Source organism: Schistocerca gregaria, chromosome 6 (assembly GCF_023897955.1).
Source record: "Schistocerca gregaria isolate iqSchGreg1 chromosome 6, iqSchGreg1.2, whole genome shotgun sequence".
NCBI lineage: Eukaryota > Metazoa > Arthropoda > Insecta > Orthoptera > Acrididae > Schistocerca > Schistocerca gregaria.
This window is the reverse complement of record NC_064925.1, coordinates 178634148-178651567: the sequence shown is the minus strand read 5'-3', so window position 1 is coordinate 178651567 and position 17420 is coordinate 178634148. Positions and strand designations below refer to the sequence as shown.

The window sequence follows — 17420 nt, the reverse complement described above, 5'->3', positions numbered from 1 at the left end:
AAGAAAAGGAGTTGAAAACTGACATATGGTTTGACCAAGGTATTAAGTCAACAGATGAAAAGAAGAAAATCAGTGATTTGCATCCCACTGATGATGTCATGTGATATGGATACCAAGCTCAGATTGGGGAATGAAATCGCCTGCATCATTTGGAATAATCCTAGTGTTTCTCCTATAAAAATCACAGAAAATCTAAATCTGAATGAGTGGGCAGTTATTTGAACTACTATAGCCCTAAAGGTGAGTCCAGTATCTGATTACTGTACCATGTTGCATTGATTGCAAGGATAATGTAAAGTTGTTACAAGTGTCATATCAGGAGTAATGAACAGGAAGGCCTTATTTCAGACATTACAAGAATTTAAAACCTCAGGGGGGAAACTGGTTCATATTTGCATAACATGCTGACACTGGATGATAAAGAGTTACAATCATTTGTAGTTTTTAGATGAATTAACAGTTCTTGACTGGATAATGCAGTTTAGACAACACTGGCTGAGTTGCGTGTAGCCTACTGTCTAGCGGTAGTGCGTCTGACTAGTAATCAAAACTTCTAGGAGCCAAGATCAAAACCAGCAATTATTTAAATTCTGAAGAAAAACCTTTAGCAATGGTGGCCAAACATTTCTGGGTTTGAGTGTCACCCTTGTTCTGCCACAGACCTTGTCAAAGAGAACAGGGCAAGAGGTCTGGGGCATCCTCTTGCACTGGAGATGTCAAACTGCCACAAAATGCAGAAAAATCATCTATCATCAACAGCATGACAATGTAAGGCAATGAAAATCACTATATGATGTGTATCCACATAATATGTGGTCTGTAACTGAAAAAGTGTCATAATAATCTCTCCTCATGGAGAAGATAAAGTGATTAGTCCTCTATTTGGATCTCTGAGAGGCGATTGCCTATAGGGAGGTAACCACAAGAAAAAAATTGAGTAACCAATGAAAGGGTGGCACTCTATGAATCAAAGCATAGAATGTTAGAAGTCTGAATGTGATAGGAAGCTAAAAAAGGTTGGAAAGGAAAAAGCAAAGGCACAATTTAGAAATCACGAAGTGAAATGGAAAGAAGAAAAGGTTTCTGGTTGGATGAATACAGAATTATATTAACAGTAGCAAACAATGGTGTAATGACAATACATTTTGTTACAAACAGGAAAGTGGGGCAGAGAGTGAGTTACTGGTGAACAGTTCAGTAGTAGGGTTGTTCACATCAGAAGCGAGGAAAAGTAATGTCAAAAACAATACTTCAATGAAAATAATTAATTACTGATAACATAATGCAAATGGATAGATAAAAAATCTACTCATAAGCAGCAGCATGGGAACACACACACACACACACACACACACACACACACACACACACACACACACACACAAAAGGATTTAATGTTTACAACTCCGTACAATGGGCGAGGAAAAGAATATATGGAAAACACTGACAAGGAGAAGGGCCGGCATGATATGACGTGTTCACACAGCAGCAAATAATGTCTATGGTACAAGAGGGTAAAAAACTGTAGAGGAAGCCAGAGATTGCAAATTAACCAACAAATAATTGATGATGTAGGTTGCAAGTGCTGCCCTGAGATGAAGATATTGGCCCAAGAACGGGCTGCATCAATCATTCAGTAGACTGATGACTCGTAAAAAAAGGTTGTCTGTAACGACTGGAAAGAGAATGACTGTGTACTGGACTCCAGGAACCACACTCTGAAAAACACGAACAGACTGGCTTAAGAAATAGAGGAAAGTTGGTTATAATTAAATAAGGGATGGTAGTGGCATTATTAGGCACAGAGCACTAGTGCTCTATTACATGGAGAATGAATAGAATAATTCCTCCTCCTGAATCAGAATACTTGGGCAGTAATTTGGATCCTGGACCTCCCAGGTACTATTCTAGTGTTTTAACCCTAGTCTCACCTTGTGTGCTAGGTGACATATGGGTCATTCCATGTCAAGTCATCCAGGCCATGGTACCCATTATCTAGTTGTGAACTGAGATTTTGTGTACTGATTTTCTATCTAATTTTATGTACTTTTGCCCATTTTTATTGCTTTATGTACATTCTGTTGGTAGCAATTGCTGAAAGTTTGACGCATTGTGTTACTTAAAAGCAAACTGTAAAAACTTGAAAATTGGCTGCAGTTTTTACACAAAAAATAGTATGCTGGCAGTTTTTTTCCCTAAATATCCTTCCGGACATGTAATTTCTGAAAACATGTTAGAATTGTCCAATTACATTTTTGAAAATTAATTTTATTTTTAAATTAGAAAAAAAAAATTGGACAGTAACCCCCACCCCCTCCCTCCCTCCCTCCTCCTGGACAACAGTGAAAATATTGGGAAGTGATCTACAAATAATAAAGTTTCATCACACAAAAAATCAGTTTTGAGAAATGAATGGCATTGGGGGGGGGGGGGGGGGCATAACCAAATCGACTCAACGTAAAAATACATAGCATTTTGCTTATAATAATTAGGCATTTTGTAAAAAGCCAATATTATCAACACTGCACAAAATGCTAGTGCTAAGTGACGAGACACTTTGATCCTTAGGTAATATATTTTTGTATGATAACCACTTTTTTTTCACCAACTTTGAGGACTCTTTGCTTAGAGAGTAAGTAAAGCCTGTTGCCGTGGTGATATCAACTTCACACAGAATATGAGAGACAGTAACATCACAAACATCATTATCAGGCCAATAGGACGGGGATGGTCCATGAGGATACATGAACCCCACTGTAACGTCTCCTTCACAATTCACCTTCTCAACAATTCCCAAATACCAAGAAGACTCATATGCAGATGCAACATAGCAGTTGGGCTGCACAGAGACCAAGTTGGCGGCACAAGAATACGTAACTGAATTTTTTCTTAGTTATTTGTATACTCTATTTTCTGTTTGATTTTGTCCATGAGTTCATCATGATGTTTTGCCTTTTTTCCAGTTCTGTTAAATCACTGTCAGGGATAGTGCTTGTATCAGAAGCCAGCTCAACTTGATATGTAAGTGAAATTTTAGTTTTCAGATTTCCAGCTGCTGACTCTAATTTTCGTTTGGCTGCTGTAGACCAACTATGCTGAGCAACTGAATGCAGCTTTGCAGGAGTTACTCCTAAGCTAGTTAAGCTAGTACTGAGCAGAGATTTTTCAGGATTCTGCACCTTCACATTACTGTAATTTCTATACTCTGGCAATGAGTCGACACTTGCTTGTTTTTCATTAATAAGTTCTATATAGGTTGAGCACATTTTCTCCGCAGTAATAATGCTATAGCCTCTCATTTTGAAGGTCTTTGCCTTTTCTAAACTAATTTCATGCAATCCAGATGAAACAAATCATTTATGGTGCTTGAAGGGATCACAGCAAATTTTCTTATGTAGAGAGAATCTGCACAGGTACCTGTCTTTGTGTTACATCTACATCTACATCTACATGACTACTCTGCAATTCACATTTAAGTGCTTGGCAGAGGGTTCATCAAACCACAATCATACTATCTCTCTACTATTCCACTCCCGAACAGCGAGCGGGAAAAACGAACACCTAAACCTTTCTGTTCGAGCTCTGATTTCTCTTATTTTATTTTGGTGATCATTCCTACCTATGTAGGTTGGGCTCAACAAAATATTTTCGCATTCGGAAGAGAAAGTTGGTGACTGAAATTTCGTAAAAAGGTCTCGCCGCGACGAAAACCGTCTATGCTGTAATGACTTCCATCCCAACTCGTGTATCATATCTGCCACACACTCTCCCCTATAACGTGATAATACAAAACGAGCTGCCCTTTTTTGCACCCTTTCGATGTCCTCCGTCAATCCCACCTGGTAAGGATCCCACATCGCGCAGCAATATTCTAACAGAGGACGAATGAGTGTAGTGTAAGCTGTCTCTTTAGTGGACTTGTTGCATCTTCTAAGTGTCCTGCCAATGAAACGCAACCTTTGGCTCGCCTTCCCGAGAATATTATCTATGTGGTCCTTCCAACTGAAGTTGTTTGTAATTTTAAGTCCCAGGTACTTAGTTGAATTGACAGCCTTGAGAATTGTACTATTTATCGAGTAATCGAATTCCAACGGATTTCTTTTGGAACTCATGTGGATCATCTCACACTTTTCGTTATTTAGCGTCAACTGCCACCTGACACACCATACAGCAATCTTTTCTAAATTGCTTTGCAACTGATACGGACACACACACACACACACACACACACACACACACACACACACACACACACACACACACACACAACACTTAAATCACAGTATGAATGAATGTTGCTTTGCCATAATAAATGTTTTTGTACTTCGCTAGTCAGTTCATTCACAAAAGTCAGGGCATTATCACATATATCTTGCAAATATTATCCAAGAAAACACTGCTTATTTGTACTTTCCATACTGCTTCAGCCATAAAACCAATGTCTGTTGTAAATCATTCAAATGATTGGTGTAACCTAATAAGTAATTAAATAATGAAAAATCATTCTATTCCATCGTTTCATTACAAAATTATTTCATGTTATTATTGTAATATTAGGGGATTTACTTTTGTTAGGAATGAATAGTTAAAAACTGCAACAATGGAATTTTTAACTAATAACTGACTGAGTACAACTCAGTACAAGAGCTCAGAACTGCCCGCTCAATGAACACGACTCAAAACAAAGGAACTGGATGATGCAATAATTGTAGTGGCAATAAAACAATGTTCTCAGATATGATTTGCTCCTAGGGAAATCCAGTGTAGCCAACTTCAGCAATTTGGTGGTGACATGGTAGTCATGAATTAGCAAACTTCAATATTTCTTTTACAATAACGTTGTTTTTCACACTTCCCATTATTTCTGCAAACTGATTCTTTTTGTGTAACATAATGGAATACTTTTAAAGGTATCTATGGGGGGGGGGGGGGGGGCAATACCTTAAAAAAATTATAATGTCTGTGCATGTGTTTTGTTTAAACGAAATTATTTACAATTTTTTTTTGAGATGCAGATGATGGATATTCACTGCAAGAAGCACGACTATAAAATATAAATCTTTCTCTTTAACTAAAAATTCAAGCTTCCACTGCAAAAACTGTAGGGACTATTCTATTTTTAAATTATAAAGGAGCTCGTCTATGAAACCCTGAATTCCTGAATCTATAAACTTGTTTTTACCATAAGTGAAAAAGCAATTGACATGTAACACCAACATATTGGAAATGTGAATATATCTAGGTAAACTTCCACTACCCAAATTTTCAAGGATTTGCGTGACGATGGGTGTCATTTCCTAAAATTTCTGGATGATTTGACACGGAATGACCCATATGAGAGCTGTTCCAGTGTGGACTGGCTTCCTTACCATTTTTTCTAGTCCATGAAAGTAAAATAGTTAATAGAAAGTACAAGCTTTATTAAGGCGAGGAGGAAGAACACTGGTTTGCATTCAGACAAGATGGTTATTAGCCTATTCACCACACTAATGAAACCCTACTGAAGCAAACACAAACCCTAGAATAGAGAACTTATTCTGAAGTTTCAGAACATTTTTTACAAGTACAGGGGTCAAATATGAAAAGAGGTTCATTTTTTTTACTTTAGATATCGAAGATGAGATGGTACAAGTAACGCAAAACAAGCCACCAATGTAAGCCAACCATTATGTGTAAAATAAACTCTCTATGCATTGCTTCTTTTTCTTTTAGACTATCTCAGTTTTTCATGGTCTCCATGAAATGTTTTCTGTTTTAGAGTGTTCATTTTACTAAAAGTTCAAAGTTACATGTTAACTGTATTTTATATATCTAAATAACAGTTCTATTGTATGCAATAGCTTCTGAGGTACTATTATGTGCATACATTTATCAGTTTTCTGTGTAGTTGTTTCCCGGCCCAGTGATCTTGCTGAACCTCAATATTCCCAACATAAAAGCTGTTCAGATACATTCAGTCTGACTCAATTTCAATGAAAATATGACTAAACATGCTGCACTTCATTAGATCATATTTAAAACACTTTTTGTTCAGTTGTTTAATCTGATATGGATGACAAACTATAATATTAAGCAATTTAGATTTTAGTGTTTTGGCACACTACTGTCATGACAGTTGATTACTTTGTATTTTCTCAGTTTGTTTCTGTTGTTGTGATATTTTGGTTTACCATACTATTTCTTTTGCTGATCTGGTATTACTTGGCATACTCAGGGCACTGACCATGCATTTTGGTGAATGTGGTGCCATTTATTTAACTCCTCATTATCAGGATTTCCTTCCAGCAAGCAGGTAGGAACTTTGTGAACGATATGCCTCCACTGGTTTCTGTCCTGGTATAGCTTTTCCCTCTCCACTACATCCCATGTTACTCATCTCCTCTTGAGAGCTTCCTTAACCTGGTCTGTTCATCTCTTTCTAGGGCACCCAACTGGTCTTCTTCCTGGGACCTCCATCTCCAAATACTGGCATGGGGTTCGAGTCGGGTGCATTTGCTTCACATGACCGAACCACTTCAATCTCAAAGCACTCATTCTCTCCTCTGTAGTCAATGTCACCTGCAGGTCTCTCCTTACATAATCATTAATGACTCTGTCTCTCCTAGTTTTTGTAGAGCTGACCTAAGGATCTTCATTTCACATGCTTGTATTTGACTCTCTTCTCTCCTATTTATGAAACAGGCCTCTAGACTATACATCATGACTGGCACAAGATAAGTTTTATACATAGTCTGTTTGGCTCTTTAAGGGATTTCCTTGTCCCAGATTTTGGTGGAACAAGCTATATCCTTTTGTTATTCTGTTTAAGACATCTAGTTTGGAACTTCCATTGTGTGATATGATGCTACTCAGATAATTGAACTTTTTCACACATTCAACCTTCTCCCCCTCCAGTACGATGTGGCAGGGTGTGGGTGTCCTGCTCATCTTCATTGCCACTGTCTTGTTCCTACTCACAGTTAACTTGAATTTTTAAAATTTTTTGTTCCAGTAATCTAGTCTCCTTTGAACCTCCATTTCCGTCTACCCAAATGGCGATGTCATCAGCAAAAACAAAAGCGTTGAGATCTTCATTTTCTTCTTCCTTGATTTCTTTCATGATTGTGTCGATAAGTGTAAAGAAGAGTAAAGGGGAGAGCGAACTGCCTTGCTTTTTGTCTTAAACCATTTTGACCTTCCACCTCCTACTTGTACACTGCTCTCACAACCATCGTACAGCATCCAGACTTTTTTAATTAATGAATCAGGAACATAATGTTTTCTCAAGCATTCCCATATTTTTTCCCTTGGTACACTGACATATGCTTTTTCCAACCCCATGAATACTACTATCAAGTCCTTTCCTTTTTCCCAATATTTCTCCATCAATTGACGAAGGGATAAAATGAGCTCTATTGTTCCCCATTACGTCTGAACCCATGCTGTTGTTCCTCTAATTGGTGTTCTAGAATTTTCCGCAATCTTTTTTTCTATGACCTTCTCCATTATCTTAAGGCAGTGTGATTCCTTGGTAGTCAGTGCATTTCTTTCTACTACCTTTCTAGAACAATGGTATTATAATTCTTTTTTTTTTCCATTCATCCAGCACTTTGTTTTCTTTCCATATCACTCCCAGCGCCTAGTGCAACCATTGTATTCCATGGACTCCTGCGTCTTTAATCATATCGGCTGTCAGCTCATCTACTCCAGCCGTCTTCCCACTTTTCATCTGTTTCAGGGAATTCTCAGTTTCTAACCAAGAGATTGGATAATGCTCTTCCTCTAATTCAATGACTTTGGTGTCACTTTCTTGTGCAGTTTCCCCATTCAGTAAGATTTCAAAAAAATTCTTCATGTCTTCTATGATATCTTCCATGTCCCTGAAAATGTCCCCATCCTCTATTTCAATCGTTTTTATGTCTTCTCTACCAGATCTTTTCCTTTTCAATAACCCATATAGCAGTTTCTGGTTCCCTTTGCTATCCTGCTCTAGTTTCTGGGTGAATATTTCCCAACTCTTCTCCTTTTCTTCTATCACAATTCTCTTTGCTTGGAGTTTCTTTTGTCAGTATCCCTTCTTCAGTGTTGTTGCCTTGCGCTCATCTTTTGGTACCAGCCCCTGGTTCTGATTTCTTTTTTGAAACTCCATGTTTTTCTTTGTCAATATTACGTTTTTTAATTGCATCTTTTAGTCTATTGTTCCATCAACTGGATTCTTTGTCTTTCACTTTACCCTTTATTTTGCCGCATATCTGCACAGCATTGTTAATTATTGATGTTTTAAATAGCTTCCACTCTTCCTCTGCACTACCCCTTTCCGTTTTTGTGTTACTATATTTTGGAAACTTTTCTTATTTTCTTATTTTTCTTTCAACTTCCACTTCAACTTCAGCTTCCACTTCCACAGAACAAGCCTCGGTTTTGTCTAACTATTAACTGAATATTATAGGTGTGGAAAGTGTAGTAATATTAAGGTGAAGAGCATGCATTATCAAACCTTAACAAAAACAGATTTTGATTACCAGCACTTTTAAATGTACATAATCTCAAACTATTTTTCTCAGTGTCGTACTATACATTGAACGTAATACGGACAATGTTTTTTCTCCATAGGTCGAACGAGAATGGCGCAGAAAGGAATTAGAAGCAGCTCGTAGGAAAGCTAAAGAGGAGGATGATCTGAAGAAAGCACGGGCAGAACAAATGCTTGACAGGAGGAGAACTATAGCACTTGAAATAGCCAGAGAGAAGAGAGAGTTTGAACGCATTGTAAAAGCACAGAGAGAATGGCAAGAAGAAGATGAAAGACAGGACAGAATGAAAAAGGAAGTGAGTGTAATTTTGATAATTATTACCATTAGAGAGCTTAGGTGTTTGACAGTGTGACTGTTAGTACCTCAAATGATTCCCTAATCTCTTCCACAAACAAGGGAACAAAGTAATATCTTGTAGGCAACCATTTAGGCAGGTCAGATAACACAGAGCCTCTGACAAGATATTACATTCACATTACTGAGAACAAGAGGGCTGATCCAGTGGTATACCTGGTGCAGCCATAAACTTCAACAACACACTTATAATGAAACATGACATGCTGCAATATGTACGTCATAAGCTCCACACACCAAACATATCATTAAATAATGTACCGCTGAAGCAAAGGTCAAAGCTAAATCCAGAAGCAAGAAGAATGGCTTCATTTTGCCTTTACAACATGAAAAACAGGAATGACAGCACTTTATTATCCCTTTCTCCAACTGATCTTTGACCCCTTATCTCAGCAGTGAGGTTGTCATTGCACTTACAGGGACTTTATGTCATACCACTATAGGCAGCACACTGGTCATCTCACCTGCTGTAGCCACCTGTTTGTTCTCCTGAATTTCTTTACCATCTGATTAACAGCACGATATATACTCCAAGAAAAGAAGAGAAAAAAGGGGGGGGGGGGGGAGGGGAGACCGCATATGACACACCACACAGGAATTATCTGAATGGGGTGGAAATCAGTAGTCAGTAGACGTGATGTATATGCGTAGGTAAACAAATCATTACAATTTCAGAAAAACTGGATGGTTTATTCAAGAGAAAGAGTTTCACAAATTGAGCAAGTCAGTAATATGTTGGTGCTTCTCTTACCCTTTCGCAACCAGTAATTCAGCTTGGCACTGACTAATAAGAGCTATTGGGTGTCCTCCAGAGGGATAGTGTGACAAGTTCTGTCCAATTATTGCGTTAGATTGTCCAAATCCCAAGCTGGTTGAGGCCCCTGCTCATAATGCCCCACACATTCTCAACTGGGGACAGATACAGCGAACTTGTTGGACAACATAGGGTTTGGCAAGCACAAAGACAAGCACCATAAACTCTTGCCATGTGTGGTTGGGAATTATCTTACTGAAATGTATGTCCAGGACTACAAATTGGTCCATAGAATATCACCGATGTACCACTGCACTGTTAAAGGTGCTGTGGATAACAACCAAAGGGGTCCTGCTATGAAAAGAAATGAAAACCCAGCTCTTCAGTTCTGGTTATCAGGCCATGAGGTGCGCGACAGACAGGTTGGTATCACACCACTGTCTGGAGTGTCTCCAGACACTAGTGATCGAGGCTCAACTCGAAGTGGGACTTATCACTGAAGATAATTCTACGCCAGTCAATGAGATTCCAGGCTGAAGATGTGTCTGGGGATGCTACAGAGAGTGGTGGTATACCAACCTGACTGTTGCCCACCATACGGCCTAACATCCAGGAGTGACAGTCTATGGTGCCATTTCTTTTCAAAGCAGGACTCGATTGATAGGTATGTTGGTTGGTTGGTGTGAAAGGGACTAAATTGGAAGATCATCAATCCCTTCATCTGCCACATGGCAAACCAGGAGTGGTTATCAAAGGAAGGAAGTAAAGGCAATTCTTGGAAAGCCTAAGTGTAACTAACACAATAAAACGAAACAGAATAAAAGCCAGAAAAATGACAATGCAGACAAGTCATCATAAGATCAGTCAAGACAAGGCATCAAAATCAAGATATGAAAATAAAGAGCATAAAAAGGTGGATAGGATAAAGGCCAGGCTAGGCCACCGAGCAAAGTCTGACAAGGGGCCTCGGGGGCCGAAGCAGGGCAAAGGTGCTCCACCTTTACAGGCAAATACTTAACACCAGATCAGCTGCTTTGGCTAGCACCAGAGGGAGCATGTCAGGAAGATTTCGATGCCACCTCGAAGCAGCCAAATTAGGGCAGTGAGGGGGATCCTCACATTGGAAAATGTGGCCATGTGTCAGCGAAATGTGGCCAATGTGGAGTCGACAATGGATGGAGGATTCCCTGTGAGAAGCATACAGGGAAGACTGTCAAATGGTCATGGTGTCCTTCATTGTTCTCAATTTGCTTGGGGAGACCATGACAGACCATTCTGAGTTCCAGACTTCACGCAATCTGTGGCATAAAAATGACCATACGTTTGGTACTGAGATCGCCATTTCCAGAATCGATGACCAGGTCAGCCAACTGGTCAGCTCATTCATTTCCTGAAATCCCAGCATTACCAAGGGTCCACATGAAAATGACTGGCCATCAGCTTGAGGGAGATCAGAGAGAAGATCCTGGGTAGCTGCAACCAGTGGGTGAGTCACCTAGCACCATTCTATAGCCTGGAGACTGTTCAAGCATTTACTACAGATTAGGAAACTCTTGCCAGTGCACGAACAAACATGGTAAAGTGTTAGATTACTGGCCATCAGTTCAGCAGGGAATACACTGTAACTCTCTGGTAGATAGAGTAGTTCACTGCACCATGCATGTGTGGATGAAAAGCCTGTTCGTCCATTGAGTGTTGAGCCATTGGTGAATACTGTTTCCAAAACTGGATACATCTCGAGAGCAGCCAACTTGTGGGGTCAGTTGAATCTTTTGGACCAAAGGAGACCTCTGAGATAAATCTGAGGTTGGGACACAAGTCATGGGGGCAGATGTGATGTCTCGCCCACCAGAGGTGACAGTGGTGGAAGTTGCATCTCCGAACAGAGACCCTGAAGGTGTGCAGCAATTGTAAACCCAATTCTGTGTTGTTGTTGTGGGAGGTGAAGTTCCCTTCCAGGGAAAAGGACACAGTAGTTGGGATGTTCAGGGAAGCTATGAATGCATACAGTGTAGTCAAGCAGCTGTTGTTTGTGCCTTGTAGGCAATAGACATCTCCAGCCTCAACTAGTAGGCTGTTCACAGGGCTAGTTCAGAAGGCTCCTGTTGCAAGTTTTACCCCCACAATGATAAATGGGGTCCAGCATATGCAATGCTGAGGGTGATTCTGAACTATATACAAGACTCCTATAATCAGGATGGGACAAAATCGGGGCTTTGTAGAGCCACAAAAGTGTAGAGGGATCTGCACTCCAGCTAGTGCTGTTACCAAGGCAGCGAAGTGTATTGAGGTGTTGCCAGCACTTTCGCTTAAGTTGGCAGAGGTGGAAAAGCCATGTCAGCCAGGCATTGAAGATCAGTCCCAAAAGGCGGTGCATCTCAACTTCAAGTAACTGATCATCTAAGTAAAGCTCTGGGTGTGGGTGGGCAGTATGATGGTACAGAAATGCATAATACGAGTCTTGGCAGATGAAAACCATGAGTGAGAGCCCCTGACTGCTTGTATGAGGACCTGTAGATGATGCTCAGCAACACCCATACTAGAGGAGCAATAATACAAGCAAAAGCATTCAGCATGTAAGAAGGCTGATACCGAAGATCCCACAGCCGCCACTAGATCATTGATGGCCCCCAGAAACAGGAAGATTGCTCAGTACAGAACCCTGCGTAACCCCGTTTTCTTGAATACTGAGTGCAGTACCCACTTGAACATGGAACTGGAGCAGATGAGAATGGTTGTAACAAGCACTTTTATCATTTGTACCAACACCCTTCACATTTCATGTACTTCATCTCATTTCATCGACAGTGAACTAATTTAGTAGATTAGATTAGATTAGTTTTTTGTTCCATAGATCCATGTTGAGGAGATCCTCGTGGATGTGGAACATGTCACCTTTTTTTTTATTTTTTATTTTTTTAAAAGCTGAAATAACAATACTAATAGTATAAATATATACAACAAATAATTTGTTTCTATTAAAAAATTCGTCAAGGGAGTAGAATGAGTTGGCCACTAGTAAGTCTTTCAGGCTCCTTTTAAACTGATCTCTATTTGTAACTCAATTTTTTATGTTTGCCGGCAAATTATTGAAGATGAGTGTTCCTGAGTAGTGGACCAGTAGTAATCATATCTCATCTACACCTACAGATATACTGTACAAGCCACCACATGGTGAATAGCAGAGGGTATCTGGCACCACTACTAGTGATTCCTTTTCTGGAAAAATTACTGTCCCTCTGCCTCCATATGAGTTAAAAAAGCATCCTTATAATATATTTGTATTAATCAAACAAATATAGAAACATACCTCTCAACTGTTTTGATGTCTATCCTTAATCCAAACTGGTGTGGATACAAACACTTGCGCAGTACTCAAGAATGCGTTGTGCTAGTGTTCTATGTATAGACTCCTTACAAATTTCCCCAATAAAGCAAGGCCGATCATTCGTCTTTCCTACTACTGACATTTCAATTTCCAATTGATTTGTAATCTTAAGCTAAGATATGTTTTTCCTACTCATTTGTATTACTTACACTTTGGTACATTTAGAGCAAGATGCTACTCAGCTCTTTCAGTCAATGACAACACTTTCTCATACACTACTCCATCATCAGCAAACAGCTGCAAATTGCTGCTCACTCTATCAATCAGATCACTGATGTATATAGAGCACAATAGTGGTCCTATCTCACTTTCCTCAAGCACTCCTGATGATATCCCTGTTTTAATGAACACTCGCCATCCAGGAAAATGTACTCTGTTCTTTTACTTTCAAAGTTTTCAAGTCATTCACATATCTGGATACCTATTCCATATGCTCAGACCTTCATTAACAGTCTGCAGTGGAGCACTGTGTTAAATGCTTTCTGGACATATGGGAATACGGAATCTGGGGAAAGCCACTGCCCATGATGCACAGGAAATTGTGTGAGAAAAGGGCAAGCTGAGTTTTGCCTGAGTGGTGCTTTCTTAATTCATGTTGATTTATGGACAGAAGCTTTTCTACTAAGGAAAATTATTATATTCGAACTCACAGTATGCTCAAGAATTTTGCAGAAAACCAATGTTCATCTACATCATATTCTGAAAGCTACCTAATGACATGTGGCAGAGCGTACTTCTGGTACCACTAGTAGATTCTCCCTTCCCTGTTCAACTCACAAATAGCGTGGGGAAAGTATGATTGTCAGCAAGACAAAGCATTAGCTCAAATTTCTTGAATTTTCTCATTGTGGTCATTTTGTGAGATGTATGTGAGAGGCTTAAATTGTTGTCTGACTCTCCCGGAAAGTGCTCTCCCCCAAAATTTCAATATTAAACCTCTCCATGCTGCACAACTTCTCTCTCATAGTTTGTTAAGCATCTCTGTAACACTCTTGTGTTGACTAAATGATCCCCGATGAAATGTGCTGCCCTTCATTGTATCTTCTCTCTTTCTCTCTCTTTCATCAGTCCTATCTGATAAGGAACCCATGCTGATGAACAAAACTCAAACATCAGTCGAACAAGAGTGCTGTAAGCCACTTCCTTCATGGATGAGTTACATTTCCTTAAGATTCTTCCTATGACTCTCAGTCTGGCATCTGCTTTACCTGCTACTTGTTTCATGTGAGCTTTACACTTAATGTCACTTTGGATAGTTACTCCTAGATATTATTATATGGTAGGTACTGTTTCCAGCAGTCTGTCATCAATAGTGTAGCTGTACAGTAGTGCATTTCTTTTCCTCGGCATGCGCAATATATTACATTTATTTATATTCAGGGTCAACTGCCAGAGCCTGCACCATTCATCAATCATCTGCAAGTTGTTCTGCAAATTGATATGGTCTTCTGACATTGTTACTTTTTCTTACAGACAACCGTATAACCTGTGAACAATCTGGAGGAGCTTCCAACACTTTCTGCTAGATCATTTACATACATTGTAAAGAGTAATGGTCCTATTACACTTCCTGGGGGTACTCTGCAAATTGTCTTTTCATCAGTCAATTTTGTTCTGTTAACATTGAATTTTCTGGAATCCAGTCGCAAATCTGGTCCAATACTCGGTAAGCCCATTTTTTTCCCCACTAAATGGCAGAGCGAGACTGAGGCAAATGCCTTCCTGAAGTCAGGAAACATGGTATCAGCCTGAGTGCCCTTGTCTACAGTGCTGTGGATCTCGTGGAGGAACAGTGAGCTGAGTTTCACAAGATCTCTGTTTGCAGAACCCATGTTGATTTTTATAGAGGAGATTTTTGTCCTCCAAAAATGTCATAATTCTCAAATATAAACATATTCAGCTTTTGTTTGCCACCTAGGATTTGACTTCTCTTGAATCTGTGATGAAGTTCTCTTTGTTTACGTAGCAGTTTTCTAACACGATTATTAAACCATGGTGGATCTTTCCCACCCCGTAAAATCTTGCTGGGAAAGTACTTGTCTAAGGCATATTGCACAGTGCTTTTGAGTTTTTCTCATTTGCATTCCACATCGTGGCCCTCAGCACTGAATATTTGATGCTGACTACTCAGTTACTCTGCATATTCTATCTTGTCACTCTTGCTAAGCAAAAATATTCTCCTACTTTTCTTAACATTTCTTTCTGTATGTTGCTAAGAGGTCTAAGACGTTATGTTCACAAGTTGGGTCTTTAATTATGGTCTTGAAGAAATTATCAGACAAGACATTTAGAATAATGTCACATGAATCCCTGTCTCTGGCACCAGTTTTGATAGCAAGACTGTCCCAAGCTATAAATGACAAGTCGATGTAGCCCCCTATTACAACCACATGATCTGGAAAATTACTAATAATATTCCGAAAATTCTCTCTGAAGTGCTCTACCAGTACAGCTCCTGATCTAAGAGATCTATAAAAGCATCCAAATACCATTTTGACCGGCCTTTGATGTTTATCTTCACCCAGATTTATTAACATGTAGAATCTGTGATAACCTTGCTAGATATTATCAAATTCTTTGCCGCAATAAATATGCCACGACTAGTGGTGACTAAAATATCCTTACAATAAATATTCCAATCTGAACATAGGATTTCATTGCTGTTCTTTTCTGGTTTTCAACCAAATTTCTGCTCTTAATATTATCTGAGCATTATAATCTTCAGTTAGTGATATTAGTAGGTTGATGCATAAGTTTGTAGCACTTTTGCTTTGAAACTTGGTATTTCAGTTGCTATGAATTTATTTATTGATTGTCATTTGTATTTGTTGTTCACTGTTTCTATTTGAGTTCACATATTGTCATCTTGTCACTTGGAGAAAGTGAGTGGAGCCGTGGAAACTAAAAAATGGAGTGCCCAATGGAGAAATCTGATCATTTCTGACCTACTCTTCCATTCGAGTTCAATGGAGGGGTGACAGTGGCGGAAGCAGCCAGAAACATTTGCACCATGTATGGGGATAGAGTGATTGGATAGAACTTTACAAGTAAATGGTTTTCTCATTTTAAGGAGGATCATTTTGACACTGGAGACTCTCCACACACAGGAAGACTTTGTAAGTCTGATGATGATCATTTAAACACATTAATCCACAATGATACACATCAGTGTACTCGAAAACTGGCAAATGTGATGAACTGTGATCAATCCACCATTGTGTGGGATTTGCATGTAATGGGAAACATTCAAGAATTGGATGTATGGGTACAACATAATCTGAGCCAAAACCACAAAAATCAGCAGGTCCAGCTCTGCTTGCTCATAATCAACTGGCTTGTGAACAACCCCAATCATTCCTATGCTGTATCTTTACTGGTGACGAGAAATGGTGTCTTTATGCTAACATATGGGATAGACAAGAATGGCTGAGGCCAAACAAAGCAGCAACTCCCTGTACAAATACTTGCATGCATCCACAAACGATAATGTTATGCATCTGGTGGAACAGCGATGGTGTGGTGTACTGTGAATTGTTTTCCCGAGGTGTAACCATCATTGCTGATATTTACTATCAATAACTGAGACATCTTGCAGACGAAACCCAAGAACAATTCCCAGGAAGACTGCATGAAGTTATGCTATTCCACAATAATGCCTCCTTGCATTCTGCTAGACTGGCAAAAACACTATATAGGAGTTGGGTTAAGAAGTCGTGCTGTACCCACCTTATTCAACTGATCTTGCACCCTCAGATTTTCATCTTTTCTGCTCTCTAACAAAAATGCTTCATGAAAATGCACTCTGAACGTAGCTTGATGAGTTCTTTACCTCAAAACGAAGTGATTTTTACAGTCGCAGAATCAAAACTTTATCTCAGCATTGGCAGATTGATGTAAACAGTGAAAGAGAACATATTATTGATGACTGAGGTCTCTGTTATGTGTCTCTGTAGTGTTTTTTGACGTTATGGAAAAACATTGCTAACATGGGCACAAACCCAATAATTCTGGGACCTATCCTGGGATGCTCCCACAGTTTGCAAAATATTAACTTTTTCTGTACCTGATCCATGTGAACAAGCATCCTCCCTACGTAGTGTGTGCCAAACCTATATTAACGGAAGACCTACAACTCTCCACCCGGTAGAGGTGGTCAAGAAGTTTACATTCAGTACCACTGCAGAGTCATCTGAGGCTCTGGTTTAGATCTTTCACGCTGCTCAAAACCAGAGGACCACGATTAACCATGTGTATGATTCTACATAGTCAGCTTAGCCTGCACTCCACATGAAAAGCTAGTTGCCTTCACCAAATCAGCCATCTGGCAAAAGGAACTGAGGATGGCCTCAGAAACTAGGCAGCTGGTGTCATTAGTGTCAATACAAGGTGCAACAATAAAGTAATGAGACTG

General features: G+C 39.5%; 2 protein-coding genes across 7 annotated transcripts in view; one reads left to right on the top strand and one right to left on the bottom strand.

Moving 5' to 3' along the window:
• LOC126278685 (cyclin-H) overlaps positions 1–17420 on the bottom strand; it is a 72695-nt gene that overhangs the window by 25822 nt on the left and 29453 nt on the right. The gene's annotated exons all lie outside the window — the stretch shown is intronic.
• LOC126278684 (cilia- and flagella-associated protein 45-like) overlaps positions 1–17420 on the top strand; it is a 123180-nt gene that overhangs the window by 83437 nt on the left and 22323 nt on the right. Inside the window, exon 6 of the mRNA XM_049978938.1 lies at positions 8593–8808. Within this exon, the coding sequence (XP_049834895.1) occupies positions 8593–8808 (216 nt within the window). The remainder of the gene's footprint in view (positions 1–8592; positions 8809–17420) is intronic.